At 48.5% G+C, this 27,261-nt stretch overlaps 1 protein-coding gene across 1 annotated transcript; it reads right to left on the bottom strand.

The window, feature by feature from the left end:
* Nucleotides 1-878: 878 nt before the first annotated feature.
* Nucleotides 879-27,061, bottom strand: LOC146769220 (protein S100-A2-like). Its single transcript, XM_085640526.1, has 3 exons — nt 26,909-27,061; nt 4,018-4,164; nt 879-1,062 (listed from the first exon to the last, which is right to left on the bottom strand). The coding sequence occupies exons 2-3, from the start codon at nt 4,147-4,149 to the stop codon at nt 922-924; spliced, it is 273 nt and encodes a 90-aa protein (XP_085496652.1). The 5' UTR covers nt 4,150-4,164; nt 26,909-27,061; the 3' UTR covers nt 879-921.
* Nucleotides 27,062-27,261: the final 200 nt, after the last annotated feature.

Consider the following 27,261-nt stretch of genomic DNA (forward strand, 5'->3'; position numbering starts at 1 on the left):
TGCAGGCGACCACCATAAGGTTTTGCTCTTTGCAGACAATATTCTGCTCTCCCTGACTGAGCCCACGACCACACTGTCGGCCATCTCGGAGGATTTACAACATGCATGGAGGCATGAAAGGATAAGAACTCCCCAATCACTGATGTGATACTTGAACCCATTTCTGGATGACACATGCCACTCGTACTACATTTTGTATCTGGTTGTTGGGGGGGGGGTGCGGAGAAGGGAGGAGATGCCTTGGAGGGTTTTGTTTTACAGTTAATTTCTCAAGCTGTGTCTCCTTACTCAAGGCTGTAAGAACACTACTCTTGGTAATACCAGTTAACCTCCTGTATCGAGGAGTATGGACACCGTAAGAATTGCATACATGCTGTGTAATGTACTATTTGGAAAAATAAACAAATCTTTGACTAAAAGCCAGTAAAGGATTCATGAGTTACGGTAGGGATACCTGGTTTGAATGCATCTGCGAACCATGTTCCAGAGGGCCAGTTTAGGTTTACATTTTTTTATGTAATTTCATTACAGGTTATTACAATAACCCTAAGGCACATTCTAGTTGACTCCATACCAGCCTGGAATTTGGAGGGGGGAACCGGGAGAGTGCTGCACACATTTATGATAATTACTTTATTTCAAGACAAAATGTATGCAGTTCTAACTTGGCACTCTTTTGCAAACAATTAGAAAGTGGAAAGTACATAGGAAATTCATGGACCCCACATTTGCAGCCTTGCATTGCTCCATTTCCCCACACTCATGCAGACCAGGAAAGCAGGAAACACTTCAGGATATCACCCCTTAACTATCAACCATGTGAAAAACTCACATGTCAAGACCGACATCTTACTGAAAAGAGGAATAAACTAACAAAATGGCATACTTATTTTTTAATCAACAGAGAAAAATGGGCTTAGATCACGATTCACATTCCTCCATTAGAATACTCAAAGTTGCTAAAAATACAGCAAACTCTCTGAAGGAAACCTTCTGGTCGCCATCCAAGTCCATCTCTTTCATCACCTCTTTTGCCATCATGTCCTCATCCTTCCCAGAGTCCTGTAGAATGAAGAGGGAACACACAGGAGAAGGTTTGGTAAAATGAAATGCACTATATTCAGAACATTCTACTTTCTCGCTGGGAAGGAAGTGGAGACGCTTCCCTCCCAAAACCTCCACCATCCCTCAATGTTTGCATTATTCTATACACTGATTTGTCAGGCTCAGTACAACAAACTCATTTCATAAGACCATTCTCCAGAAACCAATGTTTCGCAGATCTTACTTTTGACCAGATGGGCTAGCCAACAAGGGAGAGGTCTATTAGTACTGGTTGCTCAAACCCTATACCATGTCAGACTCTGGTAAGTGGGGCGCGCACACACACCCTTCAAGTGGAAGTTCTATGGGTTATTAACAAACAAACCTTCCCAGCACAGTCCAGCTTCTGATCTCCTAGAACGCAGTCAAGTATAAAGCTCCACCCTTGGGGTTGCTGCATCTGCTGCCTTAAGGAAGAACCATCTCAGATGAAAGTCCGGGGCAGAGACGGACTTCATTTACAGGGTCATTCTCTAGAGAGAAAAAGCTGCAGAGAAAACATGCAGCTCAGAAAAATCTGTGGCACAGAAATTGCCTAGAGCGTTTGCTTGTTCTGCAACACCTTACAGCATCCATGGTGTCCCACGGCCTTCAACCAGCAACGGCCCTCAGCCTCAAGCACTGGAGGAGTGTTACAAGCCATCCAAGTACACCTACCTGGAACCACTAGAGCCAACATAGTCTGTCCTTCTGCCCTCAATTTGTAAACTTGTGGATTGAACCAAAAGTCACATTTGTGTTTAGAATGTTATCCCTCCTTTCATAGAGGGAAGCTAAATATACCTAGGGACATTTAGTGTTGTGGAGATTGCATGTAATCCAAGAGCTAAATAAAGGAACCTTGGGGGGGGGGGTGGGGAATTGGATTGCAAACTTTGAAACTAATAGGGTAGTTGGTTCATGCTCATCCTGCCTTCTATTTCTTCAGAACAACCTGACAACCACTGCCCTCCTCCAGACCTGAACTAGGAGAAGAAAAATAAAATGGAGGTTTGGAGGGCAGGGTAATAAAGAAGGCACTTCAGATAGAACAGTCTACTAGCAATAACTATAAAGGGCTAAACATTTGCTCAGCCATTAGTCATTTGACTAGACTGCAGGTAAGTTGGTCACATACTGGGCCAGTTCCTATACCTCAATCATGGTAGTTGGAGCGTTGGCCATCTTTACCCATCAGCATTTATAGAAAGTAGGTTCTTTCAGAAAGCTCAAACTAACTCATTTTCACCTTAATTTGGGATACAAAAGTGCTTTCACCCATGCGGGTAGATGACCCAATCCTACCCATTGTTTCCAGCCAGGCTACTGGGAAGGTGTCATTTGGGTGAACCAAGCTCACAGTATCTGTAGAATATTAAATGTAATAAATGTACTCACCCTTCCTGGCTTCCTCCCAGAAGCTAGTATTTTCTGGATTACAAGCTCTCCGTGGCAAATACATTGTTAATCCTAAAACGTGGTTAAAGTACACACAACTCTAGACATTCAAATTATACCAAAGCATTGCTTGTCTGAAACAAGTGTGGTAGACAGGAAGGCGTCCAAATAGCATGGCAGAAGTGCACTGCCTTCAAGGCTCAAGTGCTAGCACTCTGGAATTGTATTCTAAACTTCTCACCCCAAGCTTCAGGCTTACTATAAAGGTGGAGAGCACGAGTGCTTTCCAAACAGTCCTACTTAGGTAATCTTGAACAGTGACATTTAGGCAGCTGTGCATGCCTTCTGTAGGAGCTAAACAATACATTTCACATCTGGAGGAGACAATCATTCTGCACAGCTATGATGCAAACGTACTGGAGCAAAGCATCAAGAGATTGAGAGAGGCTATTCATACAAACAAAAAGCTTGGAATATTGCCAAATGTTAAAAGTCAGTGGTGGAAGAGGACTTCAGTACTAGTGTCTCTATAAGGATTATCCTGTACTTTGTTCTAAATCCAGCCTTTAAAGCTTCAAGTCTACATAGACAATCCAATCTCAATAGAGTAGAAGGTACCAATAAAAGATAACCGAACTGGCAAGCCAGCACCCAACCAGAGACATGAAGGGGAACTCAGAAAGCACCTGCTGAGCTGCAAGTTGCAAGCAGCATTGTGAAGGTCCAGGTATACATTTGGCTAATAAGCCCTATAATAAATAGGGGAGAGAATACATACCGATTAACTGTGCAATATGGGCCTATATTGCCATCAAGCAGTTCTGGTGACATTTACAAAACACAAGGCTGAAGGTAGAGTTTTAACAATGTAACCTGAATGCCCCCCCTTCACCACCCCCCCCCCTTGCTATATTGGGAAATATTACATGTTACACTGTATACATTTTTTACATTAGAATTGATTGTATGTCGCTTCAGATAGATTTAAAGCCTGATCAGTTTTTTTAATTCATGTTTGACCGATACCGCAGGCAGGTCAATGTTTTGGGAAATATGGGTTTTGTTTGGGGAAAATATTTACAAAAAATTATTAAATCAGATTTTAAAATGCAAAGAGCATTATAAGGAAATTAAACAAGCAATTTAAAATGCATTTTCGTAGTACAACGATATAGGATTAGGAAATTAAAAGAAAATAAAGTGCGATGAGGGACAGTACATTTTTACAGACCGGATCGTTGGTTTACCTAGTTTCACACACGGGGAGGATTCATTGGTAAAGGTTTGCATCAGGGTGGGCCTGCAGGGGGGCTTGTCCAGTATGGTAATACATGTTCTAATAACAGCACTAATATTGTGCAAGCATGACAATACCTGCATTTAACTTTTGTTTTGGAAAGTTAAAATATCCTGCAAATTAATTCGGCACTGAATTATGAGAAATATTCCCAGCAAGACCTTTAAATCACGCTCTTTGAAACCACTGGCACACATTCAATAGGTGTATATTTAAAGATAAACATAGGTTGTACTCACAGATAGACTTGGGAACTCCTCCTTCAGAAGCTTGGACAGATCCTCCTGGTTCAGCTCTCCATCCTTACCATCAGCTCCAGAGCATTTCTTGAATGTCAGGATCATAGCCTCACACTGCTGTTCCAGACGCATCTGGACTGTTGCAATCTGTAAAGCAAGTACACAAGCCCTCAGTCTGGGTCCAAAATATCCCAGCTTTAAAATGACAAAGCCGCATTCTCTTGCTTCTTGGCTGTGCTGAACAGTCTGTGCGTGCACTTATGTTTTATTTAAATTCATGTTTCATGGAAGAAATTTTATTTTTTGTGTTCATCATAAGAGTGTCTGGGTACGACTGGGTATCCTGGTGCAGTGGAAGATCATGTATTGTGCTTTAAAAGCTAATGCAAGAGAATATATTATGAAAAGTGTTGTAGAATGCACCATTTTTCCACACATTGTCTTGGGGGACACCCCCACCCCCCAAATCTCACCTTGTAGTGGTCAGGCTCTCGCTATGCATTGTTTGAGCCAGCATGTAATGAAACGAGCCCCCCCCCCCTCCCAGCAAAGAGCACGGATGTGCCCCCTACCTGGCTAACAACTTGTGCTGAGGGGGGGACCTGTGAAGCACACCGTGGGGGCTTATGTTACGCCACTGGTTTGGGGTTGGTGTGACAACATTGGCAAGAGCTGCTTTAGGTTCTCAGTCCGACCCTTCCCACCAGTGCTTTATTTTGGCGACTAGGACTTGTGTTTATTATCCGACTATGACCCAGAGTAAGAGATAAAAAAGCATTGGCAAAGCAAATGGGTCTCGCCAATGGTTTTAAGCACACTGCAGATCTATTTGAAGAAATGTGTAAATCTAAGACTTTGCGGCTGCCCGCGACCCACGCAGGGGGCCACCTTAAAAGGGCAGCCCTTTAGTGCCATTTGGGCACTAACCCACCACCTCTAATGCCGGGACTCAGGGAGGAATCCCCTTGCCTTAGGCACATCATTTCTAGTGCGCCGAGGAGGTGGGGTGGGTATTCATGCCTCCCCAGCCATCCTAGCATCCCTTTGAGCATATGGTCTGGTACTTAACCATGTCCCCTACTCCAACTACAGACCCTGGGGTTATGGTTGGCACTTACCTCCCCTCCCCCCCCTCCCCCCAGCGTAACAGTATTGGAGACCACACCAAAAGTTATAATTTTTTGGATTAGGGGAGTAACCCCGGCTGTATTTATTAAAATTAACAAAAAATTTTAAAAACATTATATACAGAAACTTTGTGCAGAAAGTACAGATACATTTGATGGTCCGATATTCCACGGCTAACCTTAACACAGTCTAATACACAAGACACTCCTACCGTAAATCTATCAATGCATGTATTTACTTTCTGCGTGTCCCATCTAGAGCCTACGGCAAAGTCAATGACTGGCAGCTCCCCCGATCCCAGTGTACTAATAAGGTTGCGCAGGGGGTACAGCTTATCGGATGGATACTTTCCCCCGGGGCCCCCCCCCCTACGCCCTGTGCCTTACACTCCCTTACAGGGGGCTGAAGACTTCTGCAGAATGGTGCCTTGATGCCCACTGGGAAGGATGACTCCCCCGGCCCCCGCACCCCGACAGCCTACTTACCAGCTGTCACTACCCCCTGGAGTTACATGGTGCTGACCGCTAAGGACCGAAGACTATGCTTACCAATCATGACCTTACCGCCTGACCAGAGACACCCTAAATACAACAATATCTGACTGAAAGAGGAATTCAAACTTGTGCTTTTATTTATACGTTACTACAGAATCAATTACATACAATCGCTTTGTTCCCTGCAAATAAATTGGGAAAAGGGGACAAAAAATAATTATCCATAACACACAACCGAAAACAAGCCTTCCAACAATACTTGCCTTAGGGGATGGTGGGTGGGAAAAGAAAGAAGATTACGGGCCCGCAGCTGGCCCGGTGGACGTTGCCTGTGGGGAGCAACAACAGACTGTTCTGCTCCCCACAACCCCCTTTTAAAGAGGGCACCCAGGATGACTGGATGAGAGCAGTCTGCCTGGTCGCAAGTTGGACGTTTGAGCCGGAAGCACCCAAGTGCTTCCGGCTCACAGAGGCCGCCTCACCCATTGGTCGTTGCGGGGGAGGGAGCACCGCGTCATCTGCTGACGCGGCCTCCCTCCCCCCACCCCCCTACTAGTGGCCGGGGACTGGTGTGACTGCCATAATGGCAGCACGGTCTAGTCAGCCCTCGCGTTCTCCAGGACATGCAGTCGCTGCAATTGACACCATTTTGGACCCTCTTTGTGATACTCGGGATCGACGGGTACCACACGAGCTGCACGCAGCAAGTGCAAATAACCCCCCCCCCCTTCTCCCCCAGTAGGCACTTAGAAGAGATGGCAGCAGTTGTAGGTGGTGGTCTGCTGTGTGGGGTATTCGCACTCACAGCATAGAACCTGGGATACAGGCTCAGGCCCGGTGCCGCGCATGTCGCTGCCTGGGCCCGTCTAGGGTACTCACCGGGGCTCCCTTGCAGGCCTGGGCGGTGTGGGCAAAGAGGGGCTAGGTGAGCCCCCCTCCCCCCTCGTTGTGCCTGGTCCCTCCCATGGCAAACGGCAACTGCCCTATTAGAAATTTTGCTGGGGAGTCTTGAGTCGCGGGAGGCAGCCTGCACTGCAGCGATTCTGCCAAGCGGCCCTCACTGGCCACACTCTGCCACCTTTACCCTTGCACAGGTTCGCACAATTCTGACACCTGCATGTAGGTGCTTTAAACATACCCCAGGAGTTCGCAGCACCTCTCCGGGGTGAAAAACAAAAGTGCTTCCATGTACATTTCAAGGGAGAGAGCTCCCTGGCCGCAGGAAAGTATCCGCAGGGGGGTTCTTTTACGCAGTTTTCATGGGACTCAGGCAGGCGAGGAGCACGTGGCTCGCCTGATTCGCTCCGTGGGGAAATATTTTGTCTGGTGTGCACCAAACAAAAACTGAAAACGCCTTTCAAAAGGGCAAGACCAGGGATGTAGATGCATTGATGGGTTTACCATGGCCAAATAGGGGGGGCAATGGGGTGGAGACAGTATTGAATGTAGAATCGGGAGTTCCATTCCCAGATTTTCCGCTTAAGAGAAGAGAATTGTGTGATCTTGGGAAAGCAGATGTAACTTAGTCTTCGAGGCAGTGCTTGGTGTAACAGCAAAAGACTTGGGAGCTGAGGGACAAGGTCCACGTGCCGGCGCGAAATCCTGTGGTTCTGGCCAAAATAATTAGCGGAGCCACTGCCATGTAAATCTCTGCGCTGGTAAGGTGGCGCAAGTCCTTGTATATTGTAACGGGTGCGCAGGTAAGGCGCTCCGATACCATCAGCTCTAGTATGTGCTAGATAGAACTGAGACAAGACAACCAATGACACTTTGCACTTTTGGGTAAAAAGCTCTGGTGGTCTGAGATTATCCCCCGCAGAGTGTGGCATGGGGCTAAGTCAGAGGAGGCCGTTGACTATTCCCGAAAAAGAGTGAACTGTTTAAGGCGCAATGGTCTGGGATTCATCAGACACGAGCAGATTCAGGCCAATATTAAAGGCTACTGTGACAAAGATGGGGTCCACTTGTCACCTGTGAGGATAGTACTGTTGCCCAGGGATTTGCAGGAAGCCTTGAAATGGCAAGTTGCAGGTGAGAAAGGAGCTGTATTGGTGGTGGGGCTCTTTAGGCAACGGGGGCTGCCTCCAGAGCTGCGGCGGAGTTACAGGGTGATCTGGAAGGCTTGCATGTTAATGAGGCCTTGCTGTTGTTTCACCCTTTCTAAGAGCCCCTGCAGCTCCACTCTGCCTATGGCTTAAAAGATTCAGCCCCCCCCCGAAATTTTTTCTTAGCCCCCCCCCCCAAAATTTGGCTCTAGTTGCGCCTCTGGCAAGAGTACAATAGGGGCGCCAGAGCCAAATCCCAGGAGCCTCATGGTAGGGTCCTGGAAGAATTACGTTTGCGCCCCGTTAGTCCTTTGGGAGGTTGTGGGCCTGAACAACCAGGGGCTTGCCTTGCTAAGCTCCGCCCTGAAAGGGGCTTGAGTAATAAGAGACCAATGTGTCACGTTATCTGGAAAGAGGATCACCCCATACGGTGTAGCACTGATGGTGTTCTACACAGTGCTTGGCTCATCAAGCAGGCAGAGCAGCATAGGTTGGTTACAGCTGCCTGCCCTTGGACCGCTCGTAAAATAACCCATTAGATTTCATACTTTTGTATGGCATAAACCTGCAGCAATATTTTTCCCCAAACGAAAGTTGTGTTGTGTATTTATTCATGCGTACTCTTGTGTGGGTGGGGTGTGTTGTCAATGGCACTTTCCTTCGAGACCTTAGGTGGGTGGTGGAAGTAAGACTCGGACCAGTGCCGCCCAGCAGCTCTTCAGAACTAGGACTGTAGCGTCGCTCCACTGCGCTATGATGATTTAAGAAAACCTGCGAGATTAGCTGCAGCTCCCTGGAGATGGACAGCTAGATTACAAAGAAACAGATGTACAACATTCTAACAGGAAAGGGGGTCATGGAAGTAAAATGTAGGCTGGGGAGAAGCTCCTGGACGAGTCAGAGAGTCAATATGGAAAACGGTGGAGGGTAAAGAAACACATTGGTGAGAGCAAGGGGGGGGGGGGAGGATAAGAGGGGACTGAAGCGCACAGTAAGGTGGACTGCGAGCTGCACATGGTGCTTTAAACTGACAGCCCTGATGAGATATGATATGATAGACTGCCCTGCACAGAGTTCTCCACAAGCAGAGAGAGACAGGGACCTCAGGTGCCCACTCACAAGCCACATTAATTTGAGTAGACATGAAGTCTGCAGTATCATGGAAAACACAAACAGATGGATGACTCATTTATACAAAGAGCAGAGATTGTTCCTCGTGACAGAAGAGCTCTCCCATCTACACACGGGAGAGGTTGTTCAACTTCAGATGGGAGGAATCATCAGCCTAGAGTGGGATCAGAAATACTAGCAGGTTCCAAAGAATCAAAGGGGGGGGGGGGGGGGGGGAGAAACCAGCAGCATCATGGAGGAAAATTATGGTTCAAAAGCACAGCACATTTGAACAAGCATTGAAAATGTAATAGGTCTCGCCTTTGATTAAGTTAAAGCCATTTGCTTATGGTATTGTATAGCAAGTAAGTAGTAGTAGTAATTTTATTAGCATAGTTACTTAAAACCATTGCTATACAAAATAAATTAAGAACAGGTACGGTAAAAATACAATTCTAAGTAAAATCAGAATAAAAACTATCGCATTTCCTTAGATAGACTGTACACACAACAGCTTCTTGAGTATAAAGTTTTTTTGTTTTTTTTAAATTTAGCACTTCGTGTTAATAGGGTTATATCTTCTTTCTCGGTTTCCTCATGAGTTTGTATGATCAGTAATGTCAATCGACAAGCAATGTTAAGTCGATGATGCAGGGACCGTTATAGATTAATTTTTGGCATCTTTTTTTCCACTGCCTTCATAAATTTTACAAAGCTGCAATTCATGCGAGGATCGTGGGAAGAAAAGCAAGCGAGAACTGCCTTTCTTCGTGTACGGATCCCTTGCTGATTAAAGTGGTGTTTCAACAAGTGTTTTCGTTCATCGCGTAGTTTCTCACAAGAGCAGATCAAGTGCAGCATATCCTCTTGCCCCAAACCACATAGCCGACAAAGAGGATCAGTTTTTATTTTATTTTAATCCAGATTGGAAAATTTTGAATGCAGGGGAGCAGGCCCAGCCTGTGCTTTAAGAAGCACATTTTGGCGGATTTAGAATATCCCTCACCAAAATAGCTCTGTGGTGCCTTAGTTGAATACGAGTTTAAGATCATCCAGCCATGCGTTCTTTTAGAAAGGGCTGCCTTGTCTTGAACCCATGATAGTTGTTTGATCGATTTTTTGATCAATTTTTTGAATGTTGTGTGGTTTTCTGGGGTATCCCAGAGCTGCTCTAATCCCGTGTTCTTCAGGCTGTCCTGTAGGAACTTGGCTGCTGCTGAGGACGGGTGTTGGGCTAGCTCCATCCACAGATGTTCATTTAATGTTCCTTGTTTCGATTTCCTCACTTTGTCCCAGGCTATCATGTAGGCTCCCTGCCTTGCCAGGATCTGTTGATCAATGCCAAATTCAAGCCTGATTTGAGCTGGTGAAGTTTGCTTGGGCAGGCTGAAGATGATTCTGTAGGCAGCTGTTATTGTATTATCAAGGATCTTGGCATCTCTTCCTCTAAGAGCAAAGCAAATGGCTTTAACTTAATGAAAGGCGAAACCCATTGCATTTTCAATGCACAGAGACACATGGACAGAGGAGTGCGGCGAGAGCTGGTGGTGCGTCTCCGTGATGTGGGTCTGCTACGATATCTGCTGTGGGAGGTGGGCAGTGAGCATCAAGGTCTCATCAGATCGAGGAGTTTACCAACACATGGCTGCGGGCGATATAAATACTACACCGCGGGGACCTCTGGGAAGAGGGCTGCTCCCAGGAATGGGGGTAACGTGGTGTGCTAATCTGCACTTGTGATGGAAGCACATTGTTCGGTGTCTTTGAACACATACTCGTGCAAGTAAACAAGCCAACACTGACATGCAGAAGGAAACAAACACTTATATCTATGCACAGACAGGTACACACTTGTGCAAGAAAACACATACTTGTGCAAGCAAGCACGTGCACACTCGTGCAAGCACACACAGAAGCAATCATTGACATGATGAAGGAAACATGCACTTCTTCATGCACACACCCATTCACATATACCCACATGTGATTAGGGCCTTCAAAGCACACACATGTGCACCCACACAAACGCGCGGGCACACACACCCCCGCACAGACCCCCGCCCCCCCACGGAAGCGCACACAGACGAGGGCAGGGTGAACATTCACATAGGGCCCAGAGACCAGGACGAATCTGCTGAACATGTGCGTTGGTGGGAGTGGGCTCAGCAGCATGGTGGTGCCGGAGGAGGGGTAAAGGGGGGGGGGAATAAGCCAGGTGCAGCCCTCCCCGAGTCTGCTGCCAGAGGTGCCGAGAGCGCAGTGGAGGGCCTCAGAGGCACCATAGCAACAAGGCCTGACCCGGCTGGAGAAAGGGCAGAGATTAGAGGGTGGGGGCCCCCTCTGCCGCCACACTCTCCATCTTGAGGCCCCCATGCTGAAGACTTCACAAGTGAGGCCCCAGTAAGACAACCTGTGGGGGGGGGGCCAAGGCAAGTGAAGGACAAAAATCCAATGAGCGTGCCATGCTCGGGAATTACCAATCACCGGAAGATCTGAAGTCAGGCTGTGTGATTAATGCCCGTCCTGCCTGCGCTCCCCGCGGTGCGCCTCCCTGAGGGCCTGGGCCGGACTGGCTGTAGCGGGCACCGGGCAATCCCTGGTGGGCTGCATGGGTGGGGGGGTGGTTTCGGGCCCCTGGGGGGCAGTTTGTTACTGGGCCGTTCAAAATAAATCAGCCCTGTAACAAAATCGGCTGAAAACCGGCCCTGGCAAAGAGCTCGGCGGTACCCCCAACCCCCAGGGGGTGTGGGCCGGCCGAGCACCTTGCCAGGGCCAGTTCTGGTTCCCAGTCCAGCCCTGCTGAGAGCACTCATTTCTGACTGAAAAAAACACTGCTGGGCAGGCTAATGGCAATAATTTTAGCCCCCAGGCAGAGCTGGGTGTGTGTGAGGCACCAGCTCAGACAGACTGGTCTCGGCACAGCCATGACTCCCACTCTCGGTAAGGATTCCTTGGCCTGTCAGCTGTCGGTAATGGCCAGGGTGGAAGAGTTGTCGCGCTGGCTCTTACTGAGCACCCACGTTAACGAGCAGAGTCTAGGTAACAGAGCAATTTGTGTCGTAATGTCAGACTTGTGCCTGCAACATGAGCCCTTGCCGTTCAGAGTCAATGAAGGAAGCAATAACAAGCCTGGGAATGCGGTGTGAAGGCAGCGTGATTTCTAATACATGCCCATTCACAGAGCTGGACTGGCGCGTGCACACGCCCACTAAGATAAAACGTTTACGACGCATGGAAAGCAGGTGAGCCCATCCAAGTGGGCCGTCACAAAAAGCCAAAGGGAGGCAACATACAAAGCTCTTTTGCAATGGATGGCCACCGTTTGGCATAAACGGTGACACCAGCCAATGGAAAAGAAGGGCGAGGCTTAAAGCCCTTTTCTAAAAGTACTCAGTTTCATTAAATCTCGCCGCGCGAGCTGCGCATGCGCAGCAACGCTAGCCGAGACCTAACATATGTGCAGCAATGCTAGTCGAGACCTAAAAAGGTGCACAAAAGTGCTCACAGAAGCGACTTGCTTTTGTCTCCCTGCCAGAGAGATGGACGTTGTGAACTCTGAAAAATGGTGAATGATGAAAGGCGAATACCCTGTAAACAAGCATGCACTATTGGAGGGGGAAGAAGACCTGAATCACAGCAGGAGCAGTAGAGCGAGACTAAGCACAATCAATCTCCAGAGAAAAAAAAATTAAAAATACAGGAAGTGATGCTTGCCTGGGCTGTCTAATTAGGAGGCAGCAAAGAAGAAGTGACACTTAAGCCAACGAATGGGAGGTACTGGGCAGGCGCCAAGCACTTTTTGTATGCTATAGTGTCTTGCAAGCGAGATGCTTGCTCGACCCCCCCAAAAAAAATATAGGTTAAAAAAACAAAACTAAAAGTGAGGAAGAAGGGTTTAAAGAGATCAAGAGCCAAAGAGGCTAGCAGTGCATGATGGTGGATAAAAGAGGCATGAGGCGGAAATGAAGACTAGACAGCCAAATTTGGAGACTATATTTTTGCCCCAGGCCTTATTCTTAAGAATTAAGCGAACTCATCCTCAGCTCTACTTAGTTTACTAAGACGCAGATCCCACCAGAAGACCTGTGGTTTGAAGACGTTTTGCGGTTCCGTTTTAGCCAAATACCACAGGAGCGAGTCACTCGAATTCTTCTTCATAGCTGCCCATGTGACAGTCCAGGGTTTTTCTTTGGATTCTGAGACTTGTAGTCGTGTTGATTCAGTCATTAAATCCAGCTTACAACATGAAAATGAAAAAAAACTGGACCGGAGCAGCATGTCATGGATGCGCCTGTGGAATATGGCATTATATGCAACATTGGACGGATGAATATATCAGCTTAATCAAAGTCCTGATCGATGGGACCTTAAATTGCGTCCAATCAAAGTTGCTGAGTGGTCAACTTTAGTTAGCTACACTCAGTCATGGTCATTTCAAAGCAACCACACTTTCTGGTGCACGCATCGTCAGATGCCCCAACCCAGGTCGTTTGCATTCTGGGACTTGTAATTTATTTTTTTTACTAGAAAAAGCATGAACGCAAGCCCCAGATTACAGAGGAAGCAGGACTTGTAGGGTCCAGTCAAGCAGATCAGAGTGCATTCCAGTTTAGCCAACAATCTTAAGAGCTCACATTTTTCTGAGTCAATGCGCGAGTCGCACCTTCAGGCCCATCTTCCTTTGCATAATAAAGCTTGCAAGGTTTGTCACAGCCCATAAAATATGTACCCCAAAGTATCAAAATGTGGAATAGGTATGTGGCTGGACAGCGCAAGATACAGCTTGGACGTGGAAAATTCTAAAGTGCTTCATTCGGCCCATACTTATTTAAACTAAGTTAAAACTACAAGCCCCAGAATGCCGTCTAACCGCACAACAGGTTGATGCACAGGAAACAAGGTGTAACTTGCCAAGAACAGCCACACACTCACTGGCGTCCATCAAGTGCTGGGTCTTTACTTATAGACTTGACTTCTCATTACGGGTCATTTGATACAAACTTTTCCCTCCCCATCTTCAGACCGCTCTAGTCCCACAAAGGCTCAGCTGCCACTATTCAATGTATGGCAGGGTCTCCCACCCCAGGCCCGCCTTTGCATTCTGGAGGAGGACAGCCATGTGCACCCCATTGTGAGAAGTTGGCCTGGTATATGATGTTCACTAGTTAAAGTGACCACCTTGTACCATGCCAAGCAACCCTTATGGTGTGGTTGTAAGTCAACCTTTTCGGACTAGCTGCCCTAGTGGTAGCGTAGGCTAAGCAGTCTTTGAGGCTAAACTCGTTAAAGCGTGTTAAGCAGGCTGTTTTACCAAATGTAACCCCCCTTTATACCAATGAAAGGACACCACACATATATATATTGAAAATATATATGTATTTATTTCTCAAAGTATCCCCTAGACTCTTTATGAGCACAAATCGTTAAACAAGACAATGTTATAATATACAGAAGTTGCACTTTATATGGATGGGCCCTGGTGGCCACTCAAACCATATACTAAAATAGTGGTATAAGTACCACGAACAGGAAAGGGAAAAGGCCTAGGGCCTCTAGAATCGCTGGGCCTACAAGGAGCTAACTTCAGTTAGTGACCAGGTTGTCCACGGGTCGCGTGTGCAGTGAGGAAAGTTACACGCGGGCTCCCATAGGTTTTCAATGGGTGCGTAAAAGTTTAAAAGTTACTGCAGAAAGGGTCTTCTGGATAGACTACGATCTTAAGATTCAAAACACAGACACTAGAGATGTTTCTCTACACTTGGGCACCGGAGTGCCAGCTTTACCTCACCCACAGGAAGCGGGTGCATAGGTCTCGAAGTGCATCGGATTTCTTCTATCTATTCAATGGAGCCTGATGACAAAGATGCTGCAGGCGGTCGGTCCAGAAGAGTTGCGCTGGATCCAAGGGTAGATCGGAGTGGTCGAAGACCTGAAAGCAGAGGGGACAGTGTTCACAGTCACTAGCCAGTGACCGGCGTGGCACCAGGTAGGTACCTGGCGATGTCGGGTGCAAACAGGTGGTTTGATGTAGCTTGTCTCCGCAGCCACGTGGTCCCTGAAGGTCGACGACGTCCAGGAGTCGAGTTACGAGCTGTCCCACGCAGGCTCTCGCTGTCGGCGGTGTCGGCGACTCGAAAGGAGCAAACAAGCCTTGGCAAAGGCAGGAGTCCTGAAAAGAGAGGAAAGCTGATTGTTCTGACCAGCAAGGTCGGAGGGGCTGCTCTTTTGGAGAGCAGCTAGGGCCAGTCTGGAGCAACCAGACCAGCATTGTTGATTTCAAAATAGGTCGCCAAAATGGCCACTAGCCAACGGGCCAGGGACCGGGCAGGCGCGTCGAGATGCAAAGTGCTGAGGGGCCCCACGCAGATCGTGGAGATGCTGGAGGGCTCACCTTTGGTGCAGATGCTGCTCGGTGGTTGGGCTTCTCAGGACCCAAAGCACAACTTGGAGGGAGCCTCTGTCGTTGCGCTTGCAGCTTGTCGTCGGTCTTCCAAGATGGCTGGCTCCACGTGTCTCGGTGCCTCCACGGGTTCCTTCTTTGCAGGGACTGTGGATCGGGCGGTGAGAGGTCTGGAGGTCCAGGTCTTGTTGGGCTCTGGGCTCGGGCTCCGGCAGGAGGCGGCGGCGGCAAAGCAGACGTTCAATAACTGGTTGGTGCTTGCGTTAGCAAGATGGTCACTCCCTGACCATAGGGGAGATTTCCTTCAGTCCTCTGTGCAGCAGAGCGTCGAAGTTCCCGTCTTCTTCTTGTGGTTAAGTTGATTCCAGGATGTCTGAAGTCTTAGGACACAGCTCCTACCTTTAAGCGGATTCTAGGGGCCGGACTACCTGCTAGGTCCCTCCCTAAGGGTGGGACCAGGAAGGGGGGTGGTTACACCCCAAATCCTTTGTCCAGCTCGCCCCAGGTCCATGGCTGGTGTGCCCCAGGACCGGTTTGAACTGGCATATGCACCGAGGCTCCTTGTGAGCCTCAGGCATGTCTGGTTTCTTTCAGGCCCTACCTGACCAATACACAAAATCCTGTCTGGGGTGGTGCTCGCACCTCCCCTGGCAGGAAACCCTTTGTCCACGTCTCCCAAGCTGGAAGGACTCCCAGCAGCAGGAGGGCAGACTTGTGTCTGTGGTGGCAGCATCCATTTTGTGGAGCTGAGGCTATGTCTCATTTTACCCGGGTTTCAGGTACTGTACATGTCGTGTCCCTCTAGAAGGGTGGAATGCTAACCCCGTCGCCAGAATTGGCGAGGGGTTAGTATTCCAATTCGTATGACACCTTGCTCGACATGTTTTGATAAAGCCAAACCAAAGTTAGCATTTAACCGCGAGGTTCATAATGCACTTAAGAGTATATGGTATGACGATATCTGGAAACGGTAGAAGGAAGTTGTTCCGACCACTGCAGACAGGCTCAGCTCATGCCAGAGCACCATCTCACATGGAACCAAGCACTCTGCCTTCAGGATTGTTAAGGCCTGCCATAGGAGTGACTTATAGATTAACATGTGTCCCATTTAATGTTAGGTATAGGTATACTACACCTAAGTAAGAGGTGGTTACACCAACTTACCCCAGCTGAGTGATCAGCCAGCTGTGTCAAATTTGTTAGGCCAGGCCTGGCATAATACACGCTTCAGCCCCTGGTAGGCCTTAGATACACCAATGCCCTGGGTACCTAGTGTACACTGGTACAGGGGCTCACAGGGTGATCCAATTCCAATTGGTTATGCACCTAGGGTGCATAGTGTCAATTTAGTTAGAGAGAACAGCAGGCTGGGGGTCTGATTAGCAGTCCCATAGCCTCAATATGTCAAAAACCAGTGAAGCAAAAAGCAAAAATTTGGGGTGACCATAGGATAGCAGACCCTACTCTCCTACACAACCCCCCCCCCCCAAACGCAGGGACATTAAACTAGCCTTGACCAGTCTCGTCTTCATGTCCTAAGTGGAAGTACCTGAAGAGACCATCTGCATTCCTCTTCATCTGCCTCTAATGTTCGGACAGTAATGACATTTATCCAGGACTGGATGAACTGCAACCACCTCAAACTCAATCCGGACAAGACTGAGTTAGTCCTGACCGGAGGTGGTTGCAGCCCATGGGCCCCTTCTCACTGGCCCCTGTCACTAGGTGTTCCCCCTCTTCCGGTCCCTAAGGTCAAAACTCTCGGGATTTTTCTAAATTCACAACTCTCTATCCACTCACAAGTTGGTTCAGTGGTCTCTGCTTGTTTCTTCTCATTAAGACTAATCAGGAAAGTTTCCCGTTTTTTTCCCTTTCTGCGTTAAAAATCATTGTGCTGGCCATGGTACTATCACGAATTGACTATGGCAATATCATCTACAATGGAGCCCCTGCTTATGCGATCCATCGTTTGCAGCTCATTCAGAACCAAGCGGCTCGTTTGATTCATGGCTTACCCAAATACCACCGAGCCACTCCCCTGCTTAAAGCTTTGCATTGGCTCCCGGTGAGAGAGCGTGCTCTTTTTAAACTCGGCTGCCTCACCTTCCAGGCTAGATCGGGAACAGCCCCCGAGTTTATACGCTCTGCCATAAAACCATATTTTCCAGGTCGCGAACTCCGCTCTGCCCACATGGCTCTCCTGACCATTCCTCGTTTCAAGAAACAGAAATCTGGCGGAGCGAAGTTCGCTGTTCTCGCCCCGCTCTTTTGGAATTCTCTTCCTGCCGCTCTCCGTACTTCTCCTTCCTACACTCTATTTCGGAAGGATCTTAAAACCTTGCTATTTGAGCTAGCCTACAATGTCTAGCCTTCTATCGCCGACTGCTACTGCATCACTTAAAGCGCCATGAAACCGCTTGGTATAAGTGCGCTCAATAAATGTTTTTAAATTCAAATTCTGTACCTGGCCGGTGCTCCACTGTAAAGTCCATCCCCTGTAGGGAAATGGACCACCTAAGCAGTTTGGGGTTTTCACCCTTCATCTGATTTAGCCACAAGAGGGGCTTATAGTCGGTCTGAATCTTGAAGTGAGTGCCAAACAAGTATGGCCTCAGCTTCTTCAGGGCCCACACCACAGCAAAGGCCTCCCTCTCAATACCTGACCAATTCTTCTCTCTGGGGGTCAACCTTCTGCTAATAAAAGCAATGGGTTGGTCTTGACCATCTACATTAAGTTGTGACAGCACAGCTCCCACACCCAACTCAGAAGCATCTGTTTGGACAATAAACTCTTTGGAGTAGTCAGGACTTTTCAGGATAGGTGCAGAGCACATGGCCTTCTTCAGGTCCTCAAATGCCTTTTGACAGCTTACTGTCCACTGAACCTTTTTGGGCATCTTCTTGGATGTCAGATCATTAAGAGGAGTCACAATGGACCCATAGTTCTTAACAAACTTCCTGTAGTACCCAGTCAAGCCCAAGAAAGCTCGAACTTGAGTCTGGGTGGTTGGAGGAGACCAGTCCTTGATGGATTGTATCTTACTCTGCAGTGGTTGAACTTGGCCTCCACCTACAAGGTGGCCCAAATACACAACCTTACTCTGCCCTATCTGGCACTTAGTAGCCTTGATAGTGAGGCCTGCCTTTTGCAGAGCCTCAAGTACCTTCTTCAGGTGGATCAGGTGATCCTCCCAGGTGGAGCTAAAGACAGCAATGTCATCAAGATATGCTGCACAAAAGTCATCCAACCCAGTAAGGACTTGATTCACCAACCTTTGGAAGGTGGCAGGTGCATTCTTCAGACCAAAGGGCATCACCAAAAATTGATAATGCCCACCTGGGGTTGAGAATGCTGTTTTGGCCTTAGACTCCTCAGCTAATTGATTTGCCAATAGCCAGCTGTCAAGTCAAATGTGCTCAAAACTTAGCAGAAGCTAGTTTGTCTATGAGCTCATCTGCCCTTGGAATAGGATGTGCATCTGTCCTAGTGACAGCATTGAGTCCTCTGTAATCCACACAGAACCTCATCTCTCTCTTGCCATCTTTGGTGTGAGGTTTGGGGACCAGAACCACTGGGCTAGCCCAGGGGCTCTCTGAGGGTTCAATGACACCCAGTTCCAGCATTTTGTGTACCTCAGCCTTTATACAGTCCCTGACGTGGTCAGGTTGTCTGTAAAGTTTGTTCTTCACAGGCAGACTGTCACCAGTGTCCACCACATGGGTACACCAGTCAGTTTGACTAGGTATCAGTGAGAACATATGTTGAAATGATTGTAGAACCTGTCTACATTCAATCTGCTGATGGTCAGTGAGGTTGCTTCCAAGGGTCACTCCTTCAACTGAACCATCCTCAGGGTTCTGAGACAACAGGTCTGGGGGAGGGTCACTCTCTTCCTCCAGTCCCTCATCTGTAGCCATGAGCAAGCCCATGTCTGCCCTGTCAACATATGCATTTACCTGTTAACATGGAGTACCCTGTGGGGACTCCTGGGAGTTCCTAGGTCCACCAAGTAGGTGACCTCTCCCTTCTTTTCCAGGATTGTATGGGGTCCAGACCATTTGTCTTGGAGTGCTGCTGGGGCCACTGGCTCCAACACCCATACCTTCTGTCCTGGCTGAAACTCATCCAAGACAGCCTTTTGGTCATGCCAAGCTTTCTGTAAGGCCTGGCTTGCCTCAAGGTTTTTGGATGCCTTCTCCATATACTCAGCCATCCTGGAGCGGAGACCAAGTACATAGTCCACTATGTCTTGTTTAGGCTTTTTGAGAGGTAACTCCCATCCTTCCTTCACTAAACACAGTGGGCCTCTTACAGGGTGCCCAAACAACAATTCAAAGGGGCTGTAGCCAACTCCTTTGTGTGGGACCTCTCTGTAAGCAAACAGAAGGCAGGGTAGAAGGATGTCCCATCTTCGCCTGAGCTTTTCAGGTAATCCTTTGATCATACCCTTTAGGGTCTTGTTGAATCTCTCAACAAGCCCATTGCATTGTGGGTGATAAGGAGTGGTGAACTTGTAGTTGGCACCACATTCCTTCCACATAGCTGTCAAGTATCCTGACACAAAGTTGGTACCTCTGTCAGAAACCACCTCCTTAGGAAACCCCACTCTGGAGAATACTCCTAGCAGGGCCCTGGCCACAACAGGAGCTGTAGTGGTCCTAAGGGGAATTGCCTCTGGATACCTGGTGGCATGATCCACTACCACCAGTATAAACCTGTGCCCAGATGCAGTGGGAGGATCCATGGGACCCACTATATCTATTCCCACTCTTTCAAAGGGGACCCCCACCACAGGTAGTGGTATTAGGGGGGCCTTTGTTGTGCCACCTGATTTGCCACTGGCTTGGCAGGTTACACAGGAGCGACAAAACTCCTTGGTATCTTCATTCATGTGAGGCCAGTGAAAGTGAGGGACAAGCCTGTCCCAAGTCTTGTTCTGGCCTAAGTGTCCTGCTAAAGGAATATCATGGGCCAAAGTAAGAAGGAAGCCCCTAAATTGCAGAGGTATAACCAACCTCCTGGTTGCACCAGGTTTTGGGTCTCTAGCCTCTGAATAAAGGAGCCCATCATCCCAATACACTTTATGGGTACCTTGAGCATTCCCAGCAGCCTCAGCAGCAGCCAGCTGTCTGAGGGGTTCAAGAGATGGACAGGATAACTGAGCCTGCCCCAAGTCAGCCCTGGAAGGTCCCCCTGTCCCCAGAAACTCAACCTGATCAGGTTCAAGCTCTTCAGGGACAGTTCCTTCAGGGTCCTCTAGATCATCTTCCTGGGAAGGCTGATCATCACTTGGAGGCAGGGGGAGGCACAGCCTTAACCCTCCTGTTCTTCTTGGTAGGTGCTTGGTCCATTGTTCCAGGATCCAAGACCTGTGGTTCAGTAAGGCACTTTTTGGCCTGTGACCTGGTCACAGCAAGGACATGTGGTGATATACCTAACATCTCTGCATGTGTCCTGTACTCCACTTCTGACCATAGAGAACTCTCTAGGTCATTGCCCAACAAACATTCTACTGGGAGGTCTGCCCTAACCACAACCCTTTTGAGGCCAGTTACCCCTCCCCATGAGAAGTTAACAACTGCCACCCTATGTGAAGTAGTGGCATTGCTGGCATTGGTCACCAGGTAGTTCTCACCTGGTATGTACTGTCCAGGGTCCACAAAGCCTGCTGTCACCATAGTGACACTGGCACATGTGTCCCTGTAGGCTTGAGCCACTTTTTCATTTATTAAAGGAGTCTGTCTGTACTTGCCCAGGTTACTGGGGCTCACAGTCAGGGACAAATCCATGTCCCCATCACAGATCAAGACTGCCTGTGTCAGGGTTCTGTCTAAGTCAGAATCTCCTTCAGTTCCCATAGTGATTCCCACTACACCCTTTGTTTGGGGACCAACACTGCTAACAGTAGTACTGGGAGCAGGTGCCTTAGGGGCAACAGTGTTGGGGGCTCCACCCTTCTTACAATCACTAGTCCAGTGAGTTGTATTCTTGCAAGATTTGCACCAGGGTTTCTTTGGACCTTCTTTCTTCTTCCCTTTAGGCTGGGACCCACCCTCGTTAGTACTATTTTGGGGCCCTGTTGAAGACTTCTGGTCTTTAGATTTCTGATCTCCACCCTTTTGGTCTGTTTTCTTCTGATCACCCCCTTGGCCCTGGTTCTGGTTCTTTTGCTTAACCCTGGTTCTGACCCATTTGTCTGCCTTCTTTCCCAATTCTTGGGGAGAGGTCAGATCTGAGTCAACCAAGTGTTGATGCAGTTGCTGGTTCTGACAGTTATTTAAAATCTGTTCTCTCATCATCAAATTGTACAATCCTGTATAATCAGATACCTTACTTCCCAGCAACCAACCCTTCAAAGCCTTAGTGGCACATTCAATGTATTCAGACCAGTCCTGAGTCTGTGTCTTCTGGGTGTCTCTGAACATTAACCTGTACTGTTCAGTGGTTAAGCCTAACCCATCAACTAGGACACTCTTCAGGGCTCTGTAGTTACTGACATCCTCCTCCCTAACAGTGAGGAGTCTATCTCTGCCTCTTCCTTCAAAGGAGAGCCATAAGATTGCTGCCCACTGGTCTTCAGGAACCTGCTGCACTTTGCAGGCTCTCTCAAGAGCAGTCATCCATTTGTGGATGTCATCCCCACTTTTGTAGGGGGGCACAACCTTGGACAGGTTCCTATTGTCAAAGACCCTATCTTTGTCCTTAGGGACAATGCTGCCACCAGTGGGTATAGACCCACTCTCTCTAGGTTGCCTAGCCTTACTCAGTTTCTCTTCCATCAGAGCTACTTCTAGCTCCTGTCTCCTGATTCTCAGCTGAGCTTCCTTCATTCTGGCCTCATGCTCCCTCCTTTGAGGGGTGGTAATCCTTCTCCTGGAGTGACCTTGAGAGCCTCTAGAGGTATGAGAAGCATTAGATTCACCTGAGTGATTCCTTTGCCTCCCAAGCCCCTGGTGAAGTCCACTGGGGAGATCCAATGGGATGATCCCATTGTCAGTCCCCGAAAGCCTTAGGTTAGCTGGGCCACGTATAACACTTGGCACTGGGCTAGTTGTCCCTTCATCCTCACTACCTTCTGTATCAGTACCCTTATCACTTTCATCCTCTGTAGTATGGTTCTCATCTAAGGGGTGACTATTGGAAAGGGGTACCTCAGTAGCATCTTCAGAAGGGGGGCCTCCTGTTCCAGTCCCTATGGGGCCTAACTGGGAGGCTTTCTTGAGAGCTTTCTGATCTTCATCAGCCTGTAAAATGAATGAATGAATGAAGCAAATTTGTATAGCGCAACTAAGCCCAATGGGCGTCAAGGCGCCTAACCAAACAATACTGACTTAGAAAATACTCGGAACTTACTGGTAGGCCTTCACAAAATACCAGGTTTTAAGTGCTTTCCTAAAAAGGACCAAAGAGGGTTGGGACTTAATCTGCAAAGGGAGAGAGTTCCAAAGTCATGGAGCAACGATGGAAAACGCTCTACTACCCCATCTCACCTTCTTACTTCGGGGGATTACCAATTGATTAGCCTCTGAAGAGCGGAGACATCTGCTAGGAATATAACGTACCAGAAGGGACCCCAGAGCATCAGAAGGGCCAGCGGAAAGAGCTCTGTATGAAAGACAGAGAAGTTTAAAAGTAATCCTGAAATGGATGGGGAGCCAATGTAAGTGCTTCCTAGCAGCAGTTGCAGAGGAATCTTTCGGAAGAGCCAAAACGAATTTAGCAGCAGCATTCTGCACAACCTGAAGGCGCTGGATGAGATGTTTATTAGTATCCGCATTGAGTGCGTTACAATAATCCAACCTCGAGCCAACAAGAGCAGTCACAGTTTGCTTGCGTGCCAATGGTGAGAGATAATGAAGAATTTTTCTTAGGGTCATAATGACACCCCAACATGTAGAAACCGTCCTGCTGACCTGGAGATTCATAGTCAATGAAGTATCAAAAATGACTCCAAGGTTCCTAGCAGACTTAACAGGGGAAGGGCAGGTTCCTAAAGATGTAGGCCACCAATCACTAGACCAGATATCTTGGTCTTTACCAAAGACAAGGACCTCAGTTTTGTCGGCGTTCAGTTTTAAGGAGTTTGACACCATCCAGTCCGCGACCAACTGCATACAGGACCTAAAACTGGACGCCGAAACACTGACAGGGTGGGCTAGGGACACCATGATTTGTGTGTCGTCAGCATAGGAGAAAGCTCTCTGAGTTCAGCAGAAGTAGGGTTCTTGGGCTGTTTAAGGCCCCTGATATTTGCCAACTGCCTGAGCTCATTTTGATTTAGGGTAGCAAAGAGAGTTGGTGCCCTCTAGGGGTCACTCTCGACAGAGATGGGTACCTTGGACCCCTCTGCCCCCTCCATTGCTCTTAAGTGTGGGTGGATGTGTTGCAATTTACCTACACTTGGGTTTACCTACTAAACCTATCTAGTAGTTGTAGTCAGGGTGTGCTACTCCCTTTGCTCTACAACAACTAAGTTCAGTAGAACTTAAGTATATCTATCTTGTTTTATATGTACCTACAGGTACCTATGTGATCTTTCAATTGGTAACCAAGAGATTACAATGGTAAAACACAGCAAGCTCAAATCCAACCGCTGCTCACCAATGTGAGAAGTTGGCCTGGTATATGATGTTCACTAGTTAAAGTGACCACCTTGTACCATGCCAAGCAACCCTTATGGTGTGGTTGTAAGTCAACCTTTTCGGACTAGCTGCCCTAGTGGTAGCATAGGCTAAGCAGTCTTTGAGGCTAAACTCGTTAAAGCGTGTTAAGCAGGCTGTTTTACCAAATGTAACCCCCCTTTATACCAACGAAAGAACACCACACAGATATATATTGAAAATATATATGTATTTATTTCTCAAAGTATCCCCTAGACTCTTTATGAGCACAGGAGCACAAATCGTTAAACAAGACAACGTTATAATATACAGAAGTTGCACTTTATATGGATGGGCCCTGGTGGCCACTCAAACCATATACTAAAATAGTGGTATAAGTACCACGAACAGGAAAGGGAAAAGGCCTAGGGCCTCTAGAATCGCTGGGCCTACAAGGAGCTAACTTCAGTTAGTGACCAGGTGGTCCACGGGTCGCGTGTGCAGTGAGGAAAGTTACACGCGGGCTCCCATAGGTTTTCAATGGGTGCGTAAAAGTTTAAAAGTTACTGCAGAAAGGGTCTTCTGGATGGACTACGATCTTAAGATTCAAAACACAGACACTAGAGATGTTTCTCTACACTTGGGCACCGGAGTGCCAGCTTTACCTCACCCACAGGAAGCGGGTGCATAGGTCTCGAAGTGCGTCGGGTTTCTTCTATCGATTCAATGGAGCCTGATGACAAAGATGCTGCAGGCGGTCGGTCCAGAAGAGTGGCGTTGGATCCAAGGGTGGATCGGAGTTGTCGAAGACCTGAAAGCAGAGGGGACAGTGTTCACAGTCACTAGCCAGTGACCGGCGTGGCACCAGGTAGGTACCAGGCGATGTCGGGTGCAAACAGGTGGTTAGATGTAGCTTGTCTCCGCAGCCACGGGGTCCCTGAAGGTTGACGACGTCCAGGAGTCAAGTCACGAGCTCTCCCACGCAAGCTCTTGCTATCGGCGATGTCGGCGACTCGAAAGGAGCAAACAAGCCTTGGCAAAGGCAGGAGTCCTGGAAAGAGAGGAAAGCTGATTGTTCTGACCAGCAAGGTCGGAGGGGCTGCTCTTTTGGAGAGCAGCTAGGGCCAGTCTGGAGCAACCAGACCAGTGTCGTTGATTTCAAAATAGGTTGCCAAAATGGCCACTAGCCAACGGGCCAGGGACCGGGCAGGCGTGTCGAGATGCAAAGTGCAGAGGGGCCCCACGCAGATCGTGGAGATGCTGGAGGGCTCACCTTTGGTGCAGATGCTGCTCGGTGGTTGGGCTTCTCAGGACCCAAAGCATAACTTGGAGGGAGCCTCTGTCGTTGCGCTTGCAGCTTGTCGTCGGTCTTCCAAGATGGCTGGCTCCACGTGTCTCGGTGCCTCCATGGGTTCCTTCTTTGCAGGGACTGTGGATCGGGCAGTGAGAGGTCTGGAGGTCCAGGTCTTGTCGGGCTCTGGGCTCGGGCTCCGGCAGGAGGCGGCGGCAAAGCAGATGTTCAATAACTGGTTGGTGCTTGCGTTAGCAAGATGGTCACTCCCTGACCATAGGGGAGATTTCCTTCAGTCCTCTGTGCAGCAGAGCGTCGAAGTTCCCGTCTTCTTCTTGTGGTTAAGTTGATTCCAGGATGTCTGAAGTCTTAGGACACAGCTCCTACCTTTAAGCGGATTCTAGGGGCCGGACTACCTGCTAGGTCCCTCCCTATGGGTGGGACCAGGAAGGGGGGTGGTTACACCCCCAATCCTTTGTCCAGCTCGCCCCAGGTCCGGGGCTGGTGTGCCCCAGGACCGGTTTGAACTGGCATATGCACCGAGGCTCCTTGTGAGCCTCAGGCATGTCTGGTTTCTTTCAAGCCCTACCTGACCAATACACAAAATCCTGTCTGGGGTGGTGCTCGCACCTCCCCTGGCAGGAAACCCTTTGTCCACGTCTCCCAAGCTGGAAGGACTCCCAGCAGCAGGAGGGCAGACTTGTGTCTGTGGTGGCAGCATCCATTTTGTGGAGCTGAGGCTATGTCTGATTTTTCCCGGGTTTCAGGTACTGTACATGTCGTGTCCCTCTAGAAGGGTGGAATGCTAACCCCGTCGCCAGAATTGGCGAGGGGTTAGTATTCCAATTCGTATGACACCTTACTCGACATGTTTTGATAAAGCCAAACCAAAGTTAGCATTTAACCGCGAGGTTCATAATGCACTTAAGAGTATATGGTATGACGATATCTGGAAACAGTAGAAGGAAGTTGTTCCGACCACTGCAGACAGGCTCAGCTCATGCCAGAGCACCATCTCACATGGAACCAAGCACTCTGCCTTCAGGATTGTTAAGGCCTGCCATAGGAGTGACTTATAGGTTAACATGTGTCCCATTTAATGTTAGGTATAGGTATACTACACCTAAGTAAGAGGTGGTTACACCAACTTACCCCAGCTGAGTGATCAGCCAGTTGTGTCAAATTTGTTAGGCCAGGCCTGAGCTGGCATAATACATGCTTCAGCCCCTGGTAGGCCTTAGATACACCAATGCCCTGGGTACCTAGTGTACACTGGTACAGGGGCTCACAGGGTGATCCAATTCCAATTGGTTATGCACCTAGGGTGCATAGTGTCAATTTAGTTAGAGAGAACAGCAGGCTGGGGGTCTGATTAGCAGGCCCACAGCCTCAATATGTCAAAAACCAGTGAAGCAGAAAGCAAAAATTTGGGGTGACCATAGGATAGCAGACCCTACTCCCCGACACCCATTATAAAACCAGGGCACAACCTCCAAAAGGCAAAGGGACGAGGCCTGGACCGGAGCAACTCATCACCCGTGGGACTGGGACACTCGGCAGCTATGAGAATTCATCGGTGGTGCGTTCGGAAAAGTTAATGTGATCGTAGTCCCGCAGAACTGACCACAAACCCCGCATACCACGGCGAGTCACGTTATCACCCAGAACGAGCCACAGACCTCTTATTGCCACACAGAACAGAACACACACCCCAGGATTATCACCCACTACAGACTACTTGTTACCCAGAACAGACCACACCCGCGGAGTATCACGCTGTTTTCACCCAGAACAAGCCACAAACGCGAATCCCAGCTCTTACCGCAAGTCTCAGCTCACACGGGGTGAGCGCAGGAGCCTGGAAGGAGAAGCGTAGCAGACGGCCAGTCTCATTGGCCTCTTTAAAGCCCCCAGCCCCTCCCCTTTACTCCAGGTGAGGACCGCGCACGGGCTGCTTCAAACACAGGCTCGGACTCACTCAAAGGGCAGTCAGTCAGTGCTCGACGGGCTTCGCTGATAGAGTGTGGGGCCGTTTTTAGCGCGGTTATGGGTCTATATAATTATCTATTGGGCCTGTTTTTTGCAGTTAATTTCTCAGATATTAAAACACACATTGTCTGCAGCAACATCACATCCATGCAGTCTGCCCTACATTGCAAAACGCGGACACAGCGT

The sequence above is a fragment of the Triturus cristatus genome, unplaced genomic scaffold (assembly GCF_964204655.1).
Source record: "Triturus cristatus unplaced genomic scaffold, aTriCri1.1 SCAFFOLD_788, whole genome shotgun sequence".
NCBI classification, from domain to species: domain Eukaryota; kingdom Metazoa; phylum Chordata; class Amphibia; order Caudata; family Salamandridae; genus Triturus; species Triturus cristatus.

Coding starts and splice junctions, on each gene's coding strand:
- LOC146769220 (XM_085640526.1), bottom strand. CDS start 4,149: ATGCGTCTGGAACAGCAGTGTGAGGCTATGATCCTGACATTCAAGAAA. Junction 1,063..4,017: donor AGGAGTTCCCAAGTCTATCT/GTGAGTACAACC, acceptor TTCATTCTACAG/GACTCTGGGAAGGATGAGGA.